The sequence below is a fragment of the Moschus berezovskii genome, chromosome 3, assembly GCF_049115385.1.
Source record: "Moschus berezovskii isolate FMDL1 chromosome 3, NW_MosBer_1.0, whole genome shotgun sequence".
Classification (NCBI taxonomy): domain Eukaryota; kingdom Metazoa; phylum Chordata; class Mammalia; order Artiodactyla; family Moschidae; genus Moschus; species Moschus berezovskii.
Genome location: NC_142462.1, coordinates 54,674,894 through 54,700,754, shown reverse-complemented (window position 1 = coordinate 54,700,754; position 25,861 = coordinate 54,674,894). Strand labels below are relative to the sequence as shown.

Sequence of the window (25,861 nt, the reverse complement as noted above, 5' to 3'; positions counted from 1 at the left end):
CGCCGAAGAATTGATGCTTTTGAACTGTGGTGCTGGAGAAGACTCTTGAGAGTCCCTTGGACTGCAAGGAGATCCAACCAGTCCATTCTAAAGCAGATCAGTCCTGGGTGTTCATTGGAAGGACTGATACTAAAGCTGAAACTCCAATACTCTGGCCACCTCATGCGACAAGTTGACTCACTGGAAAAGACTCTGATGCTGGGAAGGATTGGGGGCAGGAGGAGAAGGGGACGACAGAGAATGAGATGCCTGGATGGCATCACCGACTCGATGGACATGAGTTTGAGTGAACTCCGGGAGTTGGTGAGGGACAGGGAGGCCTGGTGTGCTGTGATTCACATGGTCGCAAAGAGTCGGACACGACTGAGCGACTAAACTGAACTGAACTGAATCTTTTTGACTTCCTCATTTCATTTAGCATAATGTCATCAACCTTCATCCATGTGTTAGAATTTCCTTCCTTTCTAAGGCTGAATAGTATTCCACTCTGTATCTACCACATTTTGTTTATCCATTCATCCATCAGTGGACATTAAGGTTGTTTCCACCTTTTGGCCATTATGAATAATGCTGCTAAGAACATGGTATACAGACACCTCTTCACCACCCTGCTTTCTGTAATTTGTACCTTTTAAAATTGAGTGAAGGAACGAGCCTGGAAGAATTTAGTATCCCATAGCATTGCGTATTTTACCATTTAGAAGAAGTCAGGAATGCTGCACTAATTTCACCAGGCAATCTCTTTTGCACCTTCTTAGTGTGTTGACTTTTCAAGGGCTTCTTGTGCTGTTCTTCAGCCATAGGATGAGTGCTTTGAGAATTGCCATTAACTAGAAAGTGGTGGCAGCTTTATCTCAGTGATTGAGACGCTGATCAGAGACAGATCTGTCAGTAACTTGGTATCTTACTTAAAACTGCTGTTGCAGTTTCCCCTACGTGGGGCTTGAGGTCCCACCCCATGCTTCCCCAGGCCAAGAAAGCACGTGGTCTTGGGGTGAAGTCTGAGGTTTGGGAGCAGTGTGCTCCACCACTGAGTGCCCTTCTCACTGGCAAAGGCCTATAAATAACATCCGGGATCCTATTTCAAAGTCAGAAAGGGGGCAAGAGCTGGCAGTAACAAGGGCTGAGGGGGTTGCTGAAATAATTTCATGAACAAATTGATCAAAGAAATGCCCTGTGAATGAATCTTGGAGAAGGGAGAACCAGCCAGCCGTGAGGACAGATAAGACTCCTCCCCTGCCAAACCAGCATGTCTTTGATGCCCTTCATTGTCTACAGGCATGTCTGAGCCCTAGTTTAGCCCATTTGGCATTCAGAGAGCTAAGTCGGCTACACTCTCAGCTCAGAGATGACTTGAGGGTGCTGAAGTGTTTGCATTCCACCCTCCTGCAAGGAGGAAAGGGAATCTAGTTCAAGAACCAAAGCAAAGCTTACTCATCTCATCTCATCCTTTCAGACCCGGAGACGGAGTCCTCCACCGCCCCCTAGACACAGGGTCTTCCAGCATGAAATGCACAGAAATCAAATGCATATCCATTACAGGAGAAATGGCAGGGAAGCAGGGCTAGAGTGACAGATTCTGAAGAGCAAACATATACCTTTGTGCTCTGTCTTCTTAAAATTCATCCTCTCACCTGCCAGCCTTGAGAATTGCCTATTTACATAACTAGCTGCCTAAAATGGAATATTAGATAATGTTCCGTGGCGGCTCATCCCTGGGACATGAGTGATCCAGGAGTCCTCTGACAGCGTGGAGCATGGCCCGCTGGCCCGCAGCCCTGCCTCCATGTACTGTGAGCCTGTCAGCACTCCGAGCTGAGCAGATGTCAGGCCCGGTCGCCTGGGTGGGAGACTAGCCGAGCAGCGGGGGAGGGGGCGTGATTCAGCACACGGCTCCATGGCACACCGTCTTCAGGGACAGACTGCACCGCTTCCTGAGCTTCACAGCGGGCACCCTGTTCTGCCCAAGGTGCTGTCTTGGAGACTGCTGACAAAGGGGACTGAGGAATGGGGGAGCGACAGAATCTATGGGGACAACCAATCCAGGAGGTAATCAGTCAGCACTGATGCCATCCCTGGCACCACGCCAACCTCACATCGCCGTCGGTCTTTTCTTAGGCATGCATCTCCCTCCCATCAAAACTGGAATCCTGCTGCTCGCTTATAGGAGGAGTATAAATAAGTGATAAGGAAGCGTCCCGATAACGATAAGCAGGGATATCTTCTCAGCAGACCAGATGTATCAAAGAAGGCAATTGTGTGTGTGTTTGTTCATTTATTTTTCAGTGTTCCGGTTCCCGTAGTCAGTTTAGAGAAAATTCCTAACCTAGTGAAGGCAGATGGTGCCAATGTCAAAATGAACTCTACGACCACTCCTGCGGTCCCCTCCTGCTCCACCTCATCCTCTGCTGTCTCCACCCCGCCTGTCATTAAGCCGGTCTTGATGTCCAAGTCAGTGCCACCTTCCCCAGAGAAGATCTTAAATGGCAAAGGAATTTTGTCTACCACCATAGACAAGAAACACCAAAACGGCACCAAAAACAACAACAAGCCTTACAGGAGACTTTCAGGTACGTGTCTGTGTTCTTTGAGTCTGGCTCATGATCAGACTACAGCTGAGTTGCGTCCAGAAAGAGGGATTGATGCGATCTTATAATTGAGCAGGTCTGTTTCATTTTAAGGGGAACACGGAGTTTACCTACAAACAGGAACTCCCATCTCAAAATTCAGGGAAGAACTGATTCTCTTAATCCTGGGCCAGATTGATGATGGCTGGGCTGAGTTAGCTCAGCACTTAGCAGGAGTTATCCTGGTGTTCCCAAGGCAGGGAGCTCTGCACCCCCACAGTACTCTGTGGATTCAGAGGGTTTTATCCTCACTCTGACAGGGTAAACCACCCCTAGATTGTGAAAAGTCTCAGAGCTGCAGACTTAGCCAGCCCACTGTGATATCTCCCGGTAGCTCAGGGCAGGCTTGGGGCGGTCACATTGGTGCTGTCTGCCCTTCTCCATCCTTTGGTCTCATTGGATTCCAGGTTCATTCTGTGGTCTGAGGCTACAGATGCCTTTCCCACATAAGCAGATTGGAATTCCCACTTGGGAACACTTAGACTGGCATAGCAGATGGGTGCTGAGCGGTCTCTCTGCAATCTACTTGGTTGTCAGACTAGGCACTCAGGAGGTACCCAGAAAGGTGCACATAGCCAGTCCTTAAGTCAGTGGTTGGCCCTTGGGTCCCCAAGTGGATGGTATTTGCTTTGGGTTTGTTGTGAAAGGAAATCTGGCAGTTTTACTTTCTCCAAAAGATCAAGAAAAGCTATAAGTTTTATAACTTCTTCACACACCCTGGTCATTTATTAGATGTTAACCAGAAGAAAGAAAAATACAGTTGACCCTTGAACAATGCAGGGATTAGGGGTGCCAGCCCTCCATGCAGTTGAATATCCCTATATGGTTTCTAGTAGGTCTTCTGTGTATGTGGTTCCTCTGTATTCACAGGTTCAACCAACTTCCAGTCGTGTAGTACTGCCGTATATACTACTGAAAAATATCCGTGCACAGTCCAAACCCAAGTTATTCAAGGGTCCACCAACTAGAGAAAACTGCCCTGTGAGAAGCTGTGTCCTCTGGCATGAGCATAATTCCTAAGTGCCCCCAAGAATTCTGGGTCATTTTTATTTTTTACTTTGTATTTATCTGTATTTCAGGTTTTCTCTTATGTCTGTAACTTTTAAAAAGTTTGGGTCTGAAAAGTATCTTGCACCCAAAGCATTCAAATGACACAGTTATATTACCCTGAAAATTGCTCCATGTCCTATTCACCCACTGTCCCACAAGAAAGGCAGAGCCTGGCACTGTCTTTGAGGGTGGGGGCCTCTCTGTGTGGACAGAGCCCCCTGTACCCAGCTCTCTTCCTGCAGAGAAAGGTCACTGTCACTCTGCAGAGGTGGCCCATCCGTGAACGAGCTGGTGGATCTGTCTGGGCGCAGTGAGACTGGGCTTCCTCATCCTGGCAGAAGCATGACTGTGGCTTCCAGCCGGCACCTTAATCTGAAGTTGTTTGGGGATTTTTTTTGTGTGTGTGTGTGTTGGTTTTGCATTTTGTTGGTGGTTTTGTCTCATTGGGTCTTTTGCTTATTTGTCTCTCGCTTTCACATTTGGCAGCCAGCTCCTGCCCCCAGCCAAACAACCTGTTCAGTTCCAGGCCAACACGAGTGCTGGTGTAGATCTGGGCATGGGGCTGACTCCACCCGGCCCAAGGGAAGGAGCTCACACCAGGCGGCCTGGGGCCTGGCGCCCAGACCCTCCTGGGTGGGCAGAGAGGGCTCATAAGAAGCAAACATCTACAGGCCTAACAGTTTTCTCTTCTTAAAAAATGAAGCTTAAGAAAAGAAGACAAAAGCTAAAGAAAGGGGCAGGATGCATTTTGATAGCCAAGCAGGAAGTGTGTCTTGGATATGAGAATGGTTTTATTGCAAACATCATCATCACCACTGTTGCAACTATCCCACAGCTCCCAACCTTCTTTTAGAAATAGAATGCATTCATTTTTTATGGTCAGATTTTACTCCAGCAAGTTCAGACAGTTTTTCAGGCAAGGTAACCTCTTTATAGCTTGCAGCCATTGGAGGCCCTGAAGGAGACATGCCACTAAGTTTATACATGCCCCTCCACCCACCCATCCACCTCCCCACCCACCTGCACTGCTGCCCATCTCTGTGAATGCCCAGAAGAACCGTGTCATTCCTGCCCTGCAGGACTCAGGTATTTGCTGGGTGTCTTCCAGAAATGGCACAGGCCATCAAGAGGTGGAACTATAAAGCTTGCAGTGTCTTTAAGAGGTTGTCTCACTACCCTCCATTTTCTAGGGGAGGAGAACATTTTTGTAGCCCAGAAGGAAGAAGGATCCAAAATGAGCATAAAAAGAGCAGGCTCCCTAGAAGTCACCTCGACAGGGGCCATCAGGACTCCAGTGGGAAGGCAGGAGCTGGGGAAAGCCTGCTTCCTTCAACCATTCTTTGTGCTGAGAGGACCGCCTTCCCGACTCATTCCCTTCTGGAGCACCAGGCTCCAGGCCAGGGGCACAGCAACTGTAAGGCCAGCAGGCCCTGCCCTCTCTACACCTGCAGGTTCAGCCTCAGTGGAAAGCCCACACCTGCCCCGTCTACATGTTCCTGAATCAGGGAAATCCGGGCAGCAAGGCTGCATGGAAGGCCTTGTGCTGAGGACTTTCCAAAGCATGAGCGAGGCAGGTCACACTGACATGTCGAGGAATAATTTCCCACTCAAATGGCTCAAACTATTAGGAAAGCAGGGCAGTGTGGGGAGAGTGTATTCCTGGAGCCTACCCCAGGGGAGAAAGTGGCCCCAGGGCCTTCCGGTGGCTCTGCCCCGTCTGCAGCCAGCTTGGCCCAGAGGTGCCTGGGTAGATGTTTGGAGTGAAATAAAGCCTGAGAACCACGTGGCTCCTTTCCCTCTGCTGCCCACCCGCCCTCTCCCCTTGTGCATTCCCATCCCTACCACATCCCCACCAAAGCTGGACGTGGGAACTCTTGGGTTCAGAGAGAAGCGCCATCTTCCCCCAGCGGTTCTGGAAGCATTTTAGCAGCCGGTTGGAGGGAAAAAAAAAAACAAAAAACAGATTGCCTGACAATGTCTCACTTGTTGGTGCAAATGTGCATTTTTTTTTAAATGTAGTCTTAATGCCAAATCCTATTTAGTCTCCTTTTTTCTTATATTTTTTGTTTGTTTCTTAAACCAGAGAGAGAATTTGACCCAAATAAACACTGTGGAGTATTGGATCCCGAGACAAAGAAACCTTGCACAAGATCCCTCACCTGCAAGGTATTTCTCTTTCCATAAAAAATACTTCCTGCTCTCGCTGGGGCCTTTGTCGAAATGTTTGCATGCCACTCTCTGCACACGGCAGGGTGTGGAGCCTCGACACGACCCCCAGCTGCTCTTTGTAAGGGAAATGCTTTCTTCTCTTCCATGGTAGCAGAGTGCCTGCCTCAAGCTGGCTGGCTTTTTAAGAAGGAAAAAAAAAAAATAGGCTTCCCCTGTTACTTGTGAGGCCAGACAGTAAATTGTATTTATAGGCACTCACAGGCGGTTCTAAACCCTGCTACGTTTTAATGTATGCAGGAGCAGCGCGGCGGCGGCGGCAGCGGCGGCAGCGCCCTGAAAGGCAGCCCCAGAGGGGAGGACGAGCCGCCGCGCCCCTGATCCGGCCGCACCGGGGTGGCCAGGGGACAGCTGACCCGAAGCGGCCACCCGTGGGTAGCCCCCAGCCCCGTATTTCATACTGAACTGCTAGTGCCTCTTGGGATGGAGGCCGTGGCCCTCTCTGCTTGGTGTCTCTGTGTGTCTGGGCCAAAGCGAGCCTCCCACCTGCACCTGGATTAACTCCAGCGCGCCCTCACCGGTGCCTGTCGTCAGGGAGGTCCTCAGGGGTTCAGCGCTGAAGCTCGTCATCTTTGGCCATTTTTCGGAGGAAGCTTTGGCTCCTTAATGCCAGGAGCGTAGGGCACGGTTGCGTTTTGTGTGGTCTCTGCCTCTTCCCAGCCGCAGAACAGGAGCTGTTGCCTTGAAGTTGACTTTTCAAGCACCTCTAAATTCCCATGAATTGCAGTTTCTGAAATGGAGGGCCTGGGGAAGCAGGTTTATGTGCTGATCAAAGAGGCTGTGCTTTCCATCTCTCTTCTCCTTAGACTCACTCACTAAGCCATCGGAGGGCAGTCCCAGGCCGGAAGAAGCAATTTGACCTCCTCCTGGCGGAACACAAAGCCAAGTCCCGGGAAAAAGAAGTTAAAGATAAAGAGCATCTCCTGACTTCGGCAAGGGAAGTACTTCCCAATCCCCCTGGGCCAGCACAGGACTCGCTGCCGGGACCTTCAGGGAGTTCGGGCCCAGAACCTAAAGTCGTGTCCCCTGCAAAATCCAGGCCACCCAACTCTGTGCTTCCTAGGTAAGTCCTCCCTCGGCGATGGAAGCCTTGAGTCCCATGGTCAATGAATGCCTGCCTGGGTCGAGTGTGGTCTGATCACCTGTGAAATGGGAGTCCTCGTGGTCCTACCTAGTGAGGTAGTTGTGAACTTGAAATGAGAGAATGGGTGTGAGGGGCTCAGTGCAGTGTCTGCCACGTAGTGTTCGGTGGATTTTATTGCTGTCACCATTGTCATGCTCACCGTGGTCATCGTTGTCATCATTGTCATACGTCATAACAGACCCAAATCCAACAGCATGTGTTTTCACAGAGCAAGAGTCAGCTGTAAATAAATACCTGAAAGTGACACTCAGCCACCAGGCAACTTCCTGGTTGGAGTTTGTTTGGTTTGGTGGTTTTTTCTTTTTTGTTTTTTTCAATAAGTAACTTAATTTATTTATCTATTGGCCACACTGTGCAGCATGTGGGATCTTAGTTCCCTGACCAGGGATTGAACCTGTGCCCCCTGCATTAGAAGCATAGAGTTTTAACCGCTGGACTACCAGGGAAATCCCATGGTTGCCTGGGTTTTTAGATTAGAGGGAAGCCTTGTGGAGGGGAGGGTAGTCAACACAGCAGCAGAGCCCATTTGTTACAATATTTTGTGAATTTTCCCCACAACTCTCCAATGGTCAGGGTGGAGGGAAATTTGGTGTAATGGAGCTGTCTGTCCTTAAATTTCCCTTCACACCAAGAAAGCTCAGCCACTTCTTTGAGATTTTATTTGGTTGTCCTGGGAGGAAGTGAAAGAATAGGAAACAGCGGGTACAACATTATAAGTCAACTATACTTCAATTTTCTTAAAAAAGAAAAGGAAAAAACCCACTTGGATTTAGAGTGATTTAAGTTCCACACATGTGTGCTTTGACAGGCAGTGGAGTATTGAGCCACAGACAATTTCCAGGTGATAAGACTGGGAACCCTCACTGAGAAATATTTGAGTGCTTGCTCCATAAGCAAGGTGCTATGTTAGGTACTCTCAGGCAGGGGCACAGAGATTAGTGAACCAGATCTTGCTTTTCAAGAGTTTAGAGTTCAGAAGATATAAGACTCAAATATCCACAACATCATAAAAGGGAAACATTAATAGTTCAAGTGTAGATACTGGTAACCTCTGATGATTTTTAATGCACACACTGTGAGTCTCAAAGAGTAGTTGTCCAGTCAGCAAGCAGGCATGAAGAGAATCCGTTGTAGAAGAAGAGGATAGAATTTATTTTTAAAGTAAAAGCAAATATTTGATGACAGTTGTTACTGACCTACCAGGATGTCTTGTGCCTTCCACCTTGGCGCAAACCTGACCAGTTTGACAGCCAGAGGCCTCCTCTGGAATCACCAGCCTTAGCCTCAGACATTTGGGAAGATGGAGTCAGACAGAGTCAGCACCCACACATTCCTATCATCATAACCACTGTCGAGCCTTTGTCGTCATCCACTTACTTGCCACTTTGCTTTCCGCCCCTCATTTTGCAAGATCCTTTTATAATGACTTCTCCCTGTAATGCCGGATGTTGGTGAAGGAGATTGCCCCTGCTTTAGAGTCTAGGAGACAGTTCTGCTCCAAACTTCTGGACAGGGCTTCAGTTCTCTATACACTAGCTTTCACACTTCTTGGTGGCAATGGAACTATTTTATTCCCATAAAACCTTTCGTGGTACCTGATATAAAAGCAAACCTGCCTCCACCTGAAGCCATCATCACACATGTACCCAGAACCCACTGCCCATCCAAGGGATCACCTCGGATTCACTAAGAACTTCAGGGAACCCCACTTTGTATTTATTTTATTTACGTATTTCTGGCTGTGCTGGGTCTTCATTGCTGCGTGGGCTTTTCTCTAGTTGTAGCAAATGAAGGATACTCTCTAGTTGCGGCGTGTGGGGTTCTCATCATGGTGGCTTCTCTTATTATGGAGCACGGGCTGGAGGGTGTGCGGGCTCCAATAGTTGCAATTCCCAGGCTCTAGAGCACAGGCTCATTAGTTGTGGAACACAGAGTTGCTCCATGGCATGTGGGATCTTCCTGGACCAGGGATCAAACCCATGTCTACTGCACTGGCAGGTGGATTCTTTACCACTGAGCCACCAGGGAAGCCCCTGAAAATTCTCTTTTATTATACCTTGCTCCATTGATTTTGACTGATGCAGGCACTTCTCACCCAAGCAGTGGTACCTGGCTGAGCAGTGAAACCAGGGACAGCCGTTAAAAAGTGAAAACAGGCAACCTTAAGAGTTGCTTCTTTCTGTTACTTTCTGTTTTAATTTTCAGGGGAATACTTGTCAATAGAGAAATGCCAGGTGTTTATTTTCTTTTAGGGAAAAAGAAGAGAGAGGGAGGGTGAGGTTAATCAGCAAAAAGAATGTCTCTGAAAGGGAAGGGGAGGCCAAGGAACATGTTACAAATGTTGGTAAGAGGATAGTCTTTGAGGATGCTTTTCAAGGCACCAGAAGACTCAGGGGTGAACTCTGTTCCAAAGTTAGTGGGAAATAACGTTCTCTTTCGATTGTTTTAGGTTCAAACAAGACCCCATGCTATCAGAGATCGAAAAGGCATGATCAGAAGTTAATGTACTCACATAAGACTTAAAACCATTATTTCCCTCATACTGATGATATAATAGATATTTCAATTGCATTCATTATCTATAATTGACCAAAAGAATGACTCGTGAGTGGAATTATGGTAATCCCTTCCCAATTGTGAATTTCTCTCGTAGGAAATGCTAACTATGTAACATTTACTTCTTAAATATCATTTTGGTAACCTTGAAAATATCCCAGTTCTCATATTTTTGAATTGCAACCCATTCTTGTAAGGGGTTTCTAAAAGAGGAATTTGAGCCTAGGATTAGAAAAGTAAAAGTCAACTAGCAAGGGTTGGAATAGGATTGGATAGTGCAGGGATGAACTCCTTGTCTGCTAACTAAGTGAACATGGTCATGTCTCTCAGCCTCTCTGGCCTCAAACTGCTCACCTGTCAAATGGAACTAAGGAAAATTAAGTGAGCGTATCAAGCTCATAATAAGCACTCAGTTGATAGTAACTGGTAGGAAGGGCCGTGGTAGTCAGTGGGAAAGCAATGGGAGCCAGTGAAGGCCTAGGTGTGACCTGGTTTGCATTCACCCATCCTCCTGGCCTCTGTCCCTCAACCTGGGGGCCCTTGGATAACATACCTATATGCTCTGCTTTTTTGCCCCCAACTCTAAGGGAACACCTTGCTTTCCCCACAGAGCCCAAGGGCTATGGATAACCAGGCCAACCAAAGCCATCAGGACTCTTTGGAAAGGCAAAGGGAGGTGCAGAGGGTCGAGCTGGGCTGTAACAAGCCAGGCTCTGGCCCCCAAGAGGGGAGGAAATGTCAGCTATGGAGGTCAGTGCTGACAAGGTCTGGGCACCTTCCCCTCTATCTCATAGATGAACACACATCTCACCCTAAAGTATAAAATGGCAAACACCAGTGAATCTCAGACTGACAAAGGCAGCGGGGAGAGAGGCAGAAGGTCCTAGAAACCTGAGAAGGGGCAGCAGAGGTGAGTCTGCAGTGTGATAGTATAATCACCAAAGTGGAAACCATTTCTCTCCTTGACTTAGGTTTGTCCCTGGGCTTTTCCTACCCATTTCTCAGTAGTTCGGGCTTTAAAGTCAAGCAGACAGACCAGTCTCACTTCCACTTTTTATTAGCTTGGCAACCAGTGTCCTCATCTGAGAAACGTAGGTCACAGTTACACACGCCTAAGGCAGTGGGTAGCTCTGATGAGAAAGTATATGTGACGCACCTACACATATATGTGTGTGTGTGCTCAGTTGTGTCCCACTCATTGTGACCCCATGGACTGTGGCCCACCAGGCTCCTCTGTCCATGGAATTTTCCAGGCAAGGATACTGGATGAACTGCCATTTCCTACTCCAGGGAATCTTCCTGACCCAGGTATCGAACCTGCATCTCTTGTGTCTCCTACATTGTCAAGCTGATTCTTTACCACTAGGGACTCAGTTAAGGTCAGTTTCCTTTGTGCTCTTCCCCAGAGCTCTCGACTGATGCTCGTGCTTCCTCAGAGTGGTGGGGGTGGGGACTTTAAGTTTCCCTGAGGGGAATTGGACAGGGACCATCATCATATGCACCGTCTTTAGACCGGACTGGTAAGTGGAGAGGGAAGGTGTGATGTAGTGCTGAGGAAGAAAGGTTGGACAGCAGTTTAACACACTTGCGAGACTTTTTCACACTTTCTCATATCCAGTAGCCCTGTTCCCCATCACCCTCGCCAACCCTTGGCTTTTCAGAGACACAGGCTGCTTCCAGCACACGCCATCCCTCCACGTTCCACCCTGGAGGGCAGCAGTCAGAGCTGGCAGGAGGTCTTGAAAGCACCCACCACTCCATCATTGCCAGGAGGGTGCCCGCACCCTGAGTGACACAGGCCTGAAAAGGAAAAGATCCAGAGCCCCTTCCTGGTACATGTGAACACATATGCCTGGCATCCTTCCTTCATGATTCTCTCTTTGCTCTCAGAGCTGCTTCTGCTCTGGAACTCGCAGTTTTCATGCTCCGTGAATCTCCATGATTCTCCTTCCTTTGCCTCCTCTCTTTTTTCTGACAACTGGAATTTACTAATTTTTATTTTCCTTTTTGGCCATGCTGCATGGCATGTGGGATCTTATTTCCCTGACCAGGGATCAAACCCATGCTTCCTGCAGTGCAGGCATGGAGGTTTAACCCCTGGACCACCAGGGAAGTCCCGGAACTTGTGTGTTTCAACCATTAAAAAAGGGTTTTTTCCTTTTTAGAAATATAGAGATATATTTTTTTAATTGTTAACTCTTTTATTTTTATTTATTTTATTTTTGGCTGCGCTGAGTCTTTGTTGCTTCCAGAAGGCTTTCTGTGGGCTTCTCTTGTTGCTGAGTATGGGCTTTAGGCATGACAGCTTCAGTAGTTGCGGCATGTGGGTTCGGCAGTTGTGACTTGAGGGGCTTAGTTGCTCCTCGGCATGTGGGATTTTCCCTAACCAGGGATCAAACCTGTGTCCCCAGCATTGGTAGGTGGATTCTTAACCACTAGACTACCACAGAAGCCCCCAGATTTTTTTTTTCTTAATGAAACTTAATTTTTTGGTGTTGGAGAAGACTCTTGAGAGTCCGTTGGAGTACACAAAGATCAAACCAGTCCATCCTAAAGGAAATCAGTCCTGAATATTCATTGGAAGGACTGATGCTGAAGTTGAAACTCCAATACTTTGGCCACCTGATGCAAAAAACTGATTCATTGGAAAGACCCTGGTCCTGGGAAAGATCGAAGGCAGGAGGAGAAGGGGACAACAGAGGATGAGATGGTTTGATGGCATCACCGACTTGATGGACATGAGTTTGAGCAAGCTCTGAGAGCTGATGATAGACAGGGAACCCTGGCACGCTACAGTTCATTGTGTCGAAAAGAGCTGGGCATGACTGAGCGACTGAACTGACCTGAATATATACATGTTGTTCAGAAACCAGATAGTCCTAAAAGAGAGTGAAAAACAGTAATTCCTGCCATCCTGGAGCTCACTTTACCCTCTCTGTGCTAGAGCACCTTTTTCCCAGGGCCCCTTGCTGCCTCCTGTCTTGGTTTGCTCCTTCGACAAAGCGTTTTCTCCATTAGCTTCCTGTGAAAAGGGACATGGGAAGTCAATTTTTAGAATCCTTATACACCTGAAAATGTTTTTATTCTACTCTCACACTTAATTGATCATCTCCCTGATTATATAAGTAGGTTGAAAACTATTTCCCTACAGAATTTTGAGAGCAGTTTTTCCATTGACTTTTGGCATCAAAGGTTTTTATTGAGAAGTTCAGTATCATTCTGATTCCATTTTTGATTTCTGATGCATGGGGCTCTGAGAGTCCCCGGGGCTCACCCTCGATATAGGTCTTTTTTCATTCGTTGTGCTGGGTACTCAGTAGATCCTTTAAATCTGGAAACACCTGTTTCTGGGACATTTTCTATTACATCCTAAGTAATTTTATTCCCACTGTTAGCTTTATTCTCTTTAACCTGCTATTAGTTAGGTGTCGGACCTTTTGCTGTTAGCTTTATTCTCTTTAACCTGCTATTAGTTAGGTGTCGGACCTTTTGCTCTGATCTTTTCATTCTCTTACCCTTTTCTCCTGTCGTCTCTCAATCTCTTGTTCCACTGTCCAAAAGACTTTTTTTTACTTTACCTTTAAAACTGTATATTAAATAATTTATTATTTGCTTGTTGAATTTTAGGATCTGGTTCTGATTTTTACTTTTTCTTTCTTTTTTTGATGGCACCATGTGACATGCAGGACTCTAGTTCCCTGACTAGGGGAACATTGCCCTCTGCAATGGAAGTGTGGATTCTTAACCATTGGACTGCCAAGGAAGTCACCAGGATCCAATTCTTTTTATCTGATTGCTTCTTATAATAGCCTACAAGATACCATCTTTTGCAGAAGTGATACCATTCTAATATCTCTGAAGATAGGCTTCTTAGTTTTCTTTCTTTTTCTCCCTTATCTTCATTTCCCCCAGGTTTGTTTCATGTATGTGTTTTTGTGTTTGATGTTTGGTGAGTCAGCTTAAATGTTGGAGATTGTTTCAGGAATGTTTGGTAATATCTAACCATTCATTGTAAAAGAAAGACTCTAATAAGCTGATTGGAGGTCTGCGTGTGGGACTGTCAACCATAAGGTCAGCACATCACCAGTCAGCCTTTTGTTGATATTTATGCGAAGTGTAGAAGCCTTTTCTCTCTGGCCATTAAGTTTCCCAAGGGAAGAATCCTGCCTGCTGATGTACCGGGCAGTAGGCATTCCAGGAGTGCCAGTTAAGGATCTGACCAGGGACAGCCCACAGGCCCCCTGTTTCTAGCCCTCTGCTCCCTCCTAGTCTCTGCTGGTGGCCCCCTGTCTGGAATCTCAGTTGATTTTCTGTGTTTGAGAGTTGATTGGAGGGGGAGCGGGCGGGTGAGGCAGTGCTAAGTCATCTGGCTATGTGAGGTAACAGTGATGACCTGTGGGTCCAACAACCAAATATCAAGCCTTTCAGCTCTGCTGCTGTGTTTGGTCCTCACCTCATCTGCGCCTTTTGCAGCTCTCGCTGCTCACGGTGCCCTGCTTATCAGGGTTCTGTGGTAGATCAGCTCCTTTCCCATCAGGTAACTCTCCAGCTACAGTCTGTCTCCTAAAAACAGGTTGAAATCTCTTGTTCACACTTGTTGGGACACTTCAAGTGCAAGTAACAAAAAACCTTGCTTACTAACCACGTCAGTAATTAGGAAATTTCTTACTGCTGGTGACAGGAAGTCCAGAGGTGAAAGGGCAGCAGTCCCCAGAAATCAGGGCTCGGCTGTCCTTCTCTGCCCTTTTATTCCACCCTCTTCAGTCTTTTGGCTCCATCTTCAAAGTCTGTAGCAAGATGGCTGCAGCACATCCAGAAGAAACAAGGTCCAGATGAAGATGGAAACCAGCTTTTCTTTACAAAGAAAAATCTTATTTAGTGGCGTTAAGGACCTTGTGGTGCAGCCATCACTACCATGCATCTGCAGAACTTTTTCATCATTCAGTCCTGAAACTCTGTACCATTAAACACTTAAGTCCCCATTCCCAGCACCTGGTATAACCACCGTTCTACTTTCTGCCTTGAATTTCACTGTTCTAGATACCTTGTTTAAGTGGAGTCATACAATAGTTGTCCTTTGTGACTGGCTTATTTCACTTAGCGTAATGTCTTCAACGGAGAAGGCAATGGCAAGCCACTCCAGTACTATTGCCTAGAAAATCCCATGGATGGAGGAGCCTGGTAGGCTGCAGTCCGTGGGGTTGCTAAGGGTCGGACACGACTGAGCGACTTCACTTTCACTTTTCACTTTCCACTTTCACACATTGGAGAAGGAAATGGCAACCCACTCCAGTGTTCTTGCCTGGAGAATCCCAGGGACGGGGGAGCCTGGTGGGCTTCCGTCTATGGGGTCACACAGAGTCGGACACGACTGAAGTGACTTAGCAGCAGCAGCAGCAATGTCTTCAAGGTTCATCCTTGCTGTAGCATATACCAGAATTTCCTTCTCATTTGAGACTTAACTAATATTCCATTGTGTGGATATACCATGTTTTATTTATCCATTCATCTATCAATTTTTTCTCCACCTTTGTGGCTTTGTTTTTATGTGACTGTGCTTTGGGGATCTGGTTTGAACTCAGGTATTTGACACCTAGAAAGATTTTAAAACAACAGTGTCCAAGGTGAAATGAGGGAGAGAAGAGAGGTATGTGAGTAAAAACCCCTTCATGCTACATGAAGGGGCAGCTTTCAAAGCAGAATGCAGAAAACCTTTTCTTGGTTTTTTTAAGATCCTGAGGATTTCCCTGGCAGTCCAGTGGTTAACACTTTGCCTTCCAATGCAGGAACTGTGGGTTCAATCCCTGGTCTTGCGGGAGCTAAGATTCCCACCCACCTGCCTCACAGCCAAAAAACCAAAACATAAAACAGAAGGAATATTGTAACAAATTCAATAAAGTCTTTAAAAATGGTCCACATCAAAAAAAAAAAAAGAAGCCTAATTTTTCTTTTTTTTTTTTTCTCTAAAACTTCTTTTCTCCCTGGCGTAACAACTAGCTTTGCCCGTTCTGACTCTTTTGACGCGGAGGTGTGTTTTCTTTTGTTTCTCACTGCTTAGAAAGCCTTGGTACTGCCTCTCACTGTGACACTGCTTTTCTATAAGCTTAGCCATGACTGGGATGAGATCTGTTGGATTGTTTATACACATGGAATTAATTCACTCCTTCATTGAGAGACATATTTCTTCAACACCTACTGTTGAGTCAGCCATGCCAATCTGTGGGTCTAGTGGCTTGTCAAAAATTAAATGGAAACATTCACCCTCAGAAGATACAATTAAACTACATGTAACTTGATATTAAGAAACAGGCTTGGCTTCAGGGTGAGGAAATTGTGGTCCCATCTGGGACAAAACATTTTTTCATGTAGGTATGGAAACAATGTCGTGAAGTCATAGTTCAGTAGCTCTGTCTGTAAGGCTGTCTTTGGTCATCACTGACATTTTGTTGACTCATCTGAGCTTGTTTATCTGGTTGATCTTCCCATCACGGTCTGCTTTCAGAGAAGCAACTGCAGGGCAAGTGTAAATTCCTTACATGCAAATGAATGAATTGTTTTAACTGAATTCATAGATGACTAGTTTTAAGTTGAATTAATTCTCTGCCACACGACTTTGTTTTTTGTATTTTCTGTCCCACTTATACTGTTGGAGACCCGATCGCGTAGAGAGCTGGTCGCTGCCACCCCTCTCAGCCTCAGTTTTTCCCTTGTGCAGGTCTGTCATCGACCTGCCTTCCTTAATGTATCGGGAAGGCTAACTGGCCTGATTCTGAGCTCCGTTAACTGGGTGGGTCTGTTTCCCTCAGAAAAGTTTATTCTGTTTGTTCTCTCTTGCCCTTAGACCATCATCTGCAAATAGCATAAGCAGCAGCACGTCTTCAAATCACAGTGGCTACACTCCGGAACCCCCTCTGCCCCCAGTTGGAGGTGACCTCGCCAGCCGACTGTCAAGTGATGAAGGGGAGATGGACGGAACCGATGAATCCGAGAAGTTATTAGACTGTCATTTCTCTACCCACCACCCCAGACCTCTTGCGGTAGGCCTCCTTCTGTTTCCATCCGGGCATTTCTTTTTCCCTGTGCTGGGTGGTGTTTAGGGGACTACGTCCTCCGATAGCATCCTTCCTAAGCAGAGGCCTCCAGGACAGTGTTTTCTGAAAGGGCTTTCCCTGAGGTTGAATGATTGCCTTAGAAATCCCCTTGAAAATCACAGAAGGAAAGGTAAGGGCACCCAGCTGATCATAATCCTTTAAATACCTGAGTATTTATGGTGCACCTTGAAGTGATAATGCTTGAGAAATGGTGTTCATAGAAGAGCACTGGGGAGCTGACCTTCCTGCCTTGCCCATCTGAAAGTCAGCCTCTGATTTCAAGAATCAGTCTGGCTCACCTGCTTTGGGAACCGTCTGTCTGAGCAATGTGCCAGGTGCCAGCCCTGGCTGGTTTTCTTCCCTGTTGGTTCTGAGTTTTATTGTTCTTAGTAGGTGTGACCATATGGCACAAAACTCGTGTGTGTGTGTGTGTGTGTGTGTGTGTGTGTGTTTAGGAAAGAAGGAAGCATTTTGTGTCAGCATGATAGCAGGTTAATGAAAAGGTCAGTTTCTCCCCAGTTCCTTGGAAGAGTCCGCTTTAACAATTCAGAAGGTCATTGAAATCCAGGTGGGAGGTATAAGGAAGCATCAGCTGGAAGCTTGTTTGTGTTGGCCCTCTGAGCACTTAAAAAAGGAATGCCTGGTGCTACCAGCAACAGAGCCGAATTCAGGGAGGCCAGAAACATGGGACGCCGTAGCTGCTTTGCTGTGGTCCCAGTGTGAAGCCTTCAAGGTTAGCTCTGACTGTCCCGGGACCGCATGGACTGTGTAGGTGAAGTCAACCCCGCATTAAGAGAGGGACCCCCTCCCCGCTTCTACCAGTGTGCTTCACTAACAGCTTGAGACTTAACCTCTCGGCTAGTACAGAAACAGGGACAGTTAGGAATGCCTCTGACTGACAGTAATAGAAAACTCAACTCATACCGTATATGTGCATCAGCCATTTACTTGTCTCATATAGCAAGAATTCTAGAGGTGAGTGGTTCCAGGCTTGCTTCTGCATCTCTTCAGCGTCGTATTGCTGAGGGAGAATTCCTCAACCCTTTTTGCCTTTCATGCACAGTCTGGATATGTTGGCTCCAGCTCTGATGTCACATCCTCACCAAGTTGCATTCTCCAAAGAGGGGAAAGGGACCAACAGGAAGGGAGTCTTCCTCTAAGGTGTTCTTATGTCATTTCTTAGGGAAGAAGATGTTCCTATGAGCCCTCCCAGCAGACCTTCCCTTCCACCCACCAGAAGTAGATCACATGCCCACCCCATACCAATCAGTGGCAGAGGACAGGCTTGTAGGAACACAGGATGGGGCTTCCTACGTGGTTCAGTGGTAAAGAAAATGCCTGCCAATGCAAGAAATGCGGTTTGATCCCTGGGTCGGGAAGATCCCCTGGAGAAGGAAATGTTAACCCATTCCAGTGTTTTTACCTGGAGAAGCCCATGGACAGAGGAGCCTGACAGGCTGCAGTCCATGGGGTCGCAAAGAGTCAGACGTGACATAGCAACTAAAACAGCACACAGGATGATCCCAGCCATGATTCATCCCAAGGTTCTGGGAAGAAACCCACCTTTCCTGCTCACTGCTCCATGCCAGATATCAGAACAAAAGCATGGTTCTCTTACCCAGGAAAAAACAGGGAGAGCTGGGGGTGAGATGGCAGTTGATGAGCTTGGCAACTGGTAGGGTCTGCCACAGTGGCCCATGACGCAAGGAGCTACAGTCCTACCTGGGGCACCATATGCGATTAAGAACAGGACCCTCTGGAGCGCTGAGCCTTGCATCTCTACTGAACTAGAGACATAGGTAGCGCAGACAGTTAAGAGGCCTCCAGCTTCCAAGTCTGAAAGTGAGACAGGGCTCTCTACCAGAAGGCCAGACTCTGGAGCACATCAAGACCTCTGTCCAAATGACATGCTGCCAAGCTACAGTGGATTAGCTCAACTCGGAGCCTGGCAGATTTGTGTGCCCTTCATGTTTTGCTGATTTAAATGGAAAGGCCATGGATTTGTTTCTTTGCTTTGTCCTTTCTTTCATGGCCAACTGATACATTAAATCAATTTTTGTAATGAACCCTCAGTTGGGGTGTCTTTAGCAAGGAGACGAAGGAAGAAAAGATGTCTGGACCTGGACCAATGCCTATATGCTGTTGGGGACCAGCTTCCATGTGGGAGAACTCCCTTTGTATGTTTTCTGGCTTGGCCAGTAAGCACTTAATGTGCGGAAAAGAGTTTTTCATCAGGAGTACCAGATTTGATGGGTGGCAAGATTTTAGTGCAACCCCCACCCACCGACCCCCAAACATAAGCAGAAACAAAACAAAGGGAAGGTCTTGCATTTCCTCCTGAGAACTGTTCCAAAGACTGGTTCCAGGAAGCGTTTGTGGAATGAGTGCCAGCCCAGCACTGTGTCTGGGACGGAGGCCAGGGAGCTGCCGGGAGAGGCCTGGGGGAGGGAGAGGAGCTGCATTTGAGTTATAGAGTCACTTGCAAACTTGCCTGAGCTCTGACCAGCCAAATGTCACCTTCTTGCATTTCTGTCTGCTGGTCTTCTGGGTGTCCTAAGAGCATCATCAAATGACATTTATTAACCATCTAACTGCTCCTGTTTCAGCCCTGTGTTTAAAGCGTGAGTTCACTCTGAACACTTTGTAGGACCTTATCTCTATAGTCCATCCTTTAGCCTAAATCCCTACTAGCTTCATACTGAGGAGGATGAAGAAGAGAATGGGGGTCTCTGGCCTTTAGACACTTACAGTCATCAAGATCGCCACAGAAGCATTCAGTGTCACATAGAACAGCCACATAGCTGTTCCCAGGTGGAAGGTACTGAAGTGTGTATAGGGGTTTGTAGGAGTTCAGAGTGGCAAGGTAAGTCAGAGAAAGGCGACTGGAAAGGTGAGTCTTCATTCAGGCCCTGAGGGAGGGGAGAACTGGACACAGCCCAGAGAAGAGAGGAGAAGCAGCAGGAGAGTGAGCTTAGCGGCAGTGGCCGTGTCCCAGGCAGCCTGGCAGTGCTGATGGGAGGGGAGATGAGGCTGACTCCAGAAGAGGAAGCGGTTCAGCCCAGCTGAAAGGGAAGTGGCTCTGTTGACAACAGACAGGAAAGGTATGACCTGTCAACAGGAGAACCTTAGAACCAGCTGTTGCCATTACTGTGATGGGAAGCAGGGATCCCGGCTTCCTTAAGAAGATGGCTGATGTGACCAGCCCATGGTGCTGAAAAATTGTCCTGGCTACTGTTGCTGTTGGTTTGTTTATTTTTTCAACTGAAAGTGCTGGCTCAGTCCCCGGGATGGAGAAGGTAACCCTCAGTGCCACAGATGACTGAATGTCACTATTGTTGACTCACCCTGTGAGGTTCTGCAGAAAATCTGGGAGCTCACACAGAAATATTTTTGGCTTCAGTACTATTTGCTTCTTTATTTTAAGGAAAACTATACCCCTGTGTGTTTTTATGTAAATGTTATTTGTCTCTGTGTGGCTTGTATTAGCTTATTAACCTGTAATCAAAGTTAAAAATGTGTTTTTTTTTCCCCTCACAGTTTTGCTCATTTGGGAGTCGCCTCATGGGACGAGGGTACTATGTGTTTGATAGAAGATGGGATCGTTTTCGATTCGCACTAAACTCCATGGTAGAAAAACACTTGAATTCACAGATGTGGAAGTAAGTGAGCAGTTTTTGTGCAATATGAGATTTGAGCTGCCCCACAATCCTCTGAACCCGTTTTCTAAATGAATGTCCCTAGTTGGCTTTTTATTGAATGAAATGATTCTGAAATCAGAATTCATGATTAGTTCTTGAACGTCAGCCCCTTTTGGTGGCTTACCTGTAGTTTTTCAGAGACAACTACGATGTGTGATATGTTTTATCTTCTTTGGAGATAACTTTTTCGTTGGTAATCATCTAACTAAATGGAAAGGTATTAGATAAGACCTTGTTTATTTAACAGTGTTAGAGGGCCTTTTTGCCATAACTGAGACTATCTAAGGATATTAAGAATATCCTTCTGTTTGTAATGTTAATGCTAGATATTGATACTGAAACTTTCATAATGGTTATTGACCAATTTGTAATTGTTTAATGTCCTATGAGAAACTACATAGCGTGGCCAACAGGGCAGATCCGGGACCATGTTGCCAAGTTGGTTAAGCTTGTCTTTGGCCCTTCCCACATCCCTAGGACTCTCTCCTAACCTCTCTACATATATCTCTCTACCCCAAACCGAACTTATGTCCCATTTCTCTATGGTCCTTTTATTCTCCAACACCTCTTGATGTAATTACATTTTAATAGATTCATAAAAAGGGAAAAAGCCTTCTTGACTTAGGGAAATGCAATGCCGTTGTACAGAGTGACACGCTAGGTCCTCTCAAAGCACAGCACCTAAGGAACTGCCATTCTGGACACTTGGCAATGCCAGGCTGACCCCCTGGCGATCTCCAGACCCCCACTCCTGCAAAGGTGAGCTTTTAAGATCTCATAATCTGTAGAATCGTGAATCCCTCAGCTCTAGGCCCAGATGGTCCAGGAAAGCCAACATCAAACCCCTCAGCCTACCCAGCGAAACCCAGGAAAGGCTGGAAAAGCATTTCCGAGAAACAGTACTAGGTACTAGGGTAGGATGGGAAGAGCATTCAAAACCTGCCTGCTCCCAGGTCGCCTCCTCTTTCCCAGACAGTGATGGCCCCTCAGCCCCATTCACCACGACTTCCTAGAGCTTCCAGAACTTCTAGAAGTGAGCCCCACCGAGTGTGCTGTAAGCTCTCCAGGCAGACTTAGGATGACACACTGACACTTCTTGTGAAGTAGGAAAGGGCCACAAGAGAAGCTTATGGTTTCTTCTCACTTAAGTGACTGCCCAATGTGTCCCAAGGGCACCCGTTTTCCACCTGTGTCCTTTCTGAGCAGCACCAGATAGGCTGCATGCGGGGTTCCCGTACTGCTGGTGTCGGGTGACTAACCCTGTGCGCGGGTCCCCCAGCATGGCAGCTGGCCCTGGTGACGCGCAGCTCTGTGCTCTCCTTTGTTGTGGAAGTGTTAGTCCCGGACACGTGGAAGGAATGTGTTGATCTGTATTTCGCTGCCTGGTGTCCTGTCAGCTCAAGTCCATATTCCTTTCCTCCTCAGGCACAGAAACCCGAGCCACAGGGCATCAGGTCCCTCCCCCCTTTTCAGGACTTGCCTAACAAATCTGCTGTCACTGAGCAACATTGGGGCTGCCTGGGTGTCAACTCTGGAGAGCGTAGCACCCCGCTGCCCTCTCAACCTCGCTGCCCAAACCCCAGGCCCCGACGGGCCCGAACCTGGAGGGATGGCAGCCGATGGGGGCGTGGAAGACATTAGGAAGAAAAGGAACGGCCAAGACTCTTTTTTCTTTAACAAGCATTTAACTCTGCATCAGGAGACGCCAACACAGTATTCTCTTTCAGCCAGGTCAGCATCTGGATCTCCGTGCCAGCCGGCAGGGGAGGATGGGCACTGTAATTTATTCGCATCTGGGGGCTTTTGTATGGGACTTCCCTAGGCCAGCGTGCAAAGCTACAACTGGGACACAGCCCATCAAGCTGAAATCCACTGCCATTTGGCACCCGAAAAGCACATGAACTGTCTAGCATGGGGGAAGGGGTTCCCAGGGACAGTGAGCTGCCACATGCCCCTCACCCTGCTTCGCCCCCTGCCCCTTCGCCCCTCCTGCCTCTGCTGTCCACTTAAGATGAGTGGGGGGAGGAAGGGAAGAGGTAGGAAGTATGCAGGAAAATAGCGCCCATCCCAGTACTGAGTGTCAGCCAGGGCAGGCTGAGGACTTCAGCTCTGGTCAGCACAGGCTGAAACCTGAGTGTAGACTCTGTAACGGGGAAATACCGGATCAGGACGCTCAGATAAATCCTGCTTATGGTCATCGATTGGGGCCCCCTCTAAATGAGCCATCTGGTATTTGTAAATAACTTTTTATTACAAGTAACTGCCAGAACTGTGCCCATATGGACTCCTACCCATATTTAAGCTGGTACAAAACTTGAGTGAAGGAAAGATGGAGTGGGATGCCTGGAGAACCACAGGATGCAGCAGCCAGCAGCGACGATGTGGTGTGCGGACATTGCACCCTCTGAGAAATGGGCCCTGGTGCTGTTAGAGAGGGGTGGTGCAGTGCCAGACAGTTCTAAGGGTGTGTTTAGGCCTTTCTCATTAATTTATGGGAGTCCTTGGCTGGCATGCTTTGTTGTATTGCTGCTGAGAATTCATCCGCTCACCCATCCGCCACCCACCCATCCATCCATCCATCCATTCATTCATTCATTGCAACAAGTACTATTAATGGAGCCCTTGTCTAGTGTTGACAGCATCTTTTACCCTCTTTAGGCTTGAGAGAAAATAGATTTTTCAAACACCATTATGGCCATGCTGAGTTTGGCAACATTTTTCTCCTATATTTGATCTCAGTCTGATGATTTCAAGGACGCTGCACTTGTGTATTCAAGGATCCCCTGGATTCCACCCTAGAGATGGAAGCCATGGGCCTCACCAAATTGCAGGCAGAAAATGGAATCCTCGGAGAGAGTAGGGCTAGGAGAGGCATGTCCTCCTCAGCTGGGCCTCTTTCCAGAGTTCCCTGCCTTGTCCTGCTGCTGAAGGGAGGCACCGTCTCACACCTGCCTGCCTTCAAGTGGTGCTTTCCAAGAGGCAGAGCTATTTCCTAATTTCTGGGGAGCCCCAGCTCCATGGAAAATGACTTCCAGTAGAAACAGGGAGGGGTGAGCAAGGTGAGAAACAGAAAAGAACCTGTTTGAAAATATGCATCTGGCTCCTGAGATCAGTATCGTCTCTCCTGAGGTCTGTATCCTTTCCTGAAAAGTCCAGGGACATGGTGACCCTGGTGCTTCATGCTCCTCCTGGTCCCCAGAGTGGTAGCAACATGAACCAAGGCCACGGCTTGGAAGCAGAAGCTGTTTCCATCATGAGTCAAAAGATGGAGTTTGCAGGGAGACTCCCAGGGTGACCCTCCACCTAGTGCTGGCCTGGACTCCACAGAGTGTAAGAGGCAGAGAGTTTTTTCCCAGGTACCCCCACTCCAGCTTTCAGGAAGGACTCCCCCCCATTCATGTGTTCTCCTGCATTTACCTTCAGAACAAACTAGAAATTCCTGATCCCCTTCTCTGGATCTATGAGAATTCCTCTACCTTCCCCACTTCTTAACCCGGGGACAGGAAGACCTGCTGAAGAACAGCCATACCCCAATGACAGCTCCTGAGTGAGTGGGGAGGCGGAGCAAGGTGAAGAGGAACAAATGTAGAAGTGCCTCTCTACAGAGTAACCAGAGACTGTAGACAACACATGCAGGGGCAGACTGGCCTGGGAGGAGAGGGGTGACTCCAGTCAAGAGTAGGGTGTGCAGGCAGGGGGAGCAGAGGCCGCAGGGGCATGGGGGGATATTCTGGCCCCCATGTGCAGGTGGCACAGCCCCATCCTCACCCTTCTTCAAGCCAGGACCTAAGTGTGAAATGACCACCTCTCATTAAAAATCACCTTCATCACTGCCAGGGGCAAGAAAACAGGGGGATACTGTTGGGGCAATTTCTATTCTAATTAACATTCGCCTTTTATTCGGGAACCCAAATCAGCCATTATCCAATAGCCAAGCATGGAGAAAAGGATCTGAAAACCTGAAAGTGATTAAAACTAGTTTGCCGGATGTTGCAATGGGGGGAAACCACAGGGAAGGGCCATAAATCAGATTTCGCCATCCTTCAAGGCTTCATTTTCCATAGTCTGGTTTCCACCAGGGTTTTCTCTGTAGCCCTGATGCTCACACTTAATCGAGCTTCTGGAGCAATGCGAAGCCTATTTCTCACTGTTTCTCTTTCACTCTTCTCTCACGTTTAGGAAGATCCCTCCTGCGGCAGATAGCCCCATGCCCTCGCCAGCAGCCCACCTCACCACCCCTGTTCCAGCATCCGTTTTACAGCCTTTCAGCAACCCCAGTGCTGTGTATCTTCCTTCAGCTCCCATCAGCTCGAGACTCACCTCTTCTTACATAATGACATCAGCCATGCTCTCAAATGCAGCTTTTGTGACATCGCCGGACCCGAGCGCCCTCATGTCACACACCACAGCTTTCCCTCATGTGGCCGCAACCCTCAGCATCATGGACTCAACCTTCAAGGCCCCACCCGCCGTGTCCCCGATACCAGCCGTCATCGCTTCCCCATCCCACAAGCCATCCAAAACCAAAACCAGCAAATCCTCAAAAGTCAAAGACCTGTCCGCCCGTAGCGACGAGTCTCCAAGTAACAAAAAGAGGAAGCCGCAGTCTTCGACTTCCTCCTCTTCCTCCTCATTACCCCTGCAGACATCCCTCGCCTCCCCATTGTCAGGGCCCCACAAAAAGAACTGTGTTTTGAATGCCAGTTCCGCTTTGAACTCCTATCAGGCGGCCCCTCCCTATAACAGTCTGTCTGTGCACAACTCAAACAATGGGGTGAGCCCACTCAGTGCCAAACTGGAGCCCTCAGGACGGACCTCGCTGCCTGGCGGCCCCACGGACCTAGTGAGACATGTGGGCTCTGGGGGCGGCAGCAGTGACTCCTGTCCCCTCTCTGTGCCCTCCCTTGCAGGGGACCTCTCTCTGGCCTCACACAATGCTGTGTCTTCTCTGCCCCTCTCTTTTGACAAATCAGAAGGAAAAAAGCGTAAGAACTCAAGTTCTAGTAGCAAAGCCTGTAAAATCACTAAAATGCCTGGAATGAATAGCGTTCACAGAAAGAACCCGCCCAGCCTTCTTGCTTCGGTGCCCGATCCCGTTAACAGCACCTCCTCTCGGCAGGTAAGGGACCCGTCCTTCCAGGAGCACCCTGGCAGGCACTGCCCAGGGAGGGGGGTTGGGGAACCGGGCAGCGTCCACCACCCCCACCCCCACCCCCGCTTAGCCAAGTGGTCCAAACAGGTGGCCCAGATAGGTAACACAAGCATGAGTCCCCTCCTTGATCTCCTTCTAGGCGATTCCACCCCTTGCTCTGAGAGAAGTTTACGTAACAGACACTTTGTACAGTATCCACTACGTGCTAGGTGCTATTCTGAGTCCTATATGAGTATCACCTCATTTAAGCCTCACAACAGCCCAGCGCAGTTGATGCTGTTGTAATCACCACTTTACAGATGAGCAGACTAAGGCAC

General features: G+C 47.9%; 1 protein-coding gene across 10 annotated transcripts in view; it reads left to right on the top strand.

Moving 5' to 3' along the window:
- The window catches only part of ATXN7L1 (ataxin 7 like 1), a 272,758-nt gene that overhangs the window by 237,397 nt on the left and 9,500 nt on the right, over positions 1-25,861 (top strand). For 8 of the 10 annotated variants that reach the window (XM_088834272.1, XM_055420746.2, XM_055420745.2 and 5 more), the window contains 7 exons: positions 2,287-2,570; positions 5,761-5,843; positions 6,710-6,966; positions 16,445-16,640; positions 20,232-20,353; positions 21,818-22,123; positions 24,572-25,511. In XM_088834272.1, the coding sequence (XP_088690398.1) occupies positions 2,287-2,570; positions 5,761-5,843; positions 6,710-6,966; positions 16,445-16,640; positions 20,232-20,353; positions 21,818-22,123; positions 24,572-25,511 (2,188 nt within the window). The remainder of the gene's footprint in view (positions 1-2,286; positions 2,571-5,760; positions 5,844-6,709; positions 6,967-16,444; positions 16,641-20,231; positions 20,354-21,817; positions 22,124-24,571; positions 25,512-25,861) is intronic. The other 2 variants (XM_055420748.2, XM_055420747.2) reach the window with 1 other exon arrangement.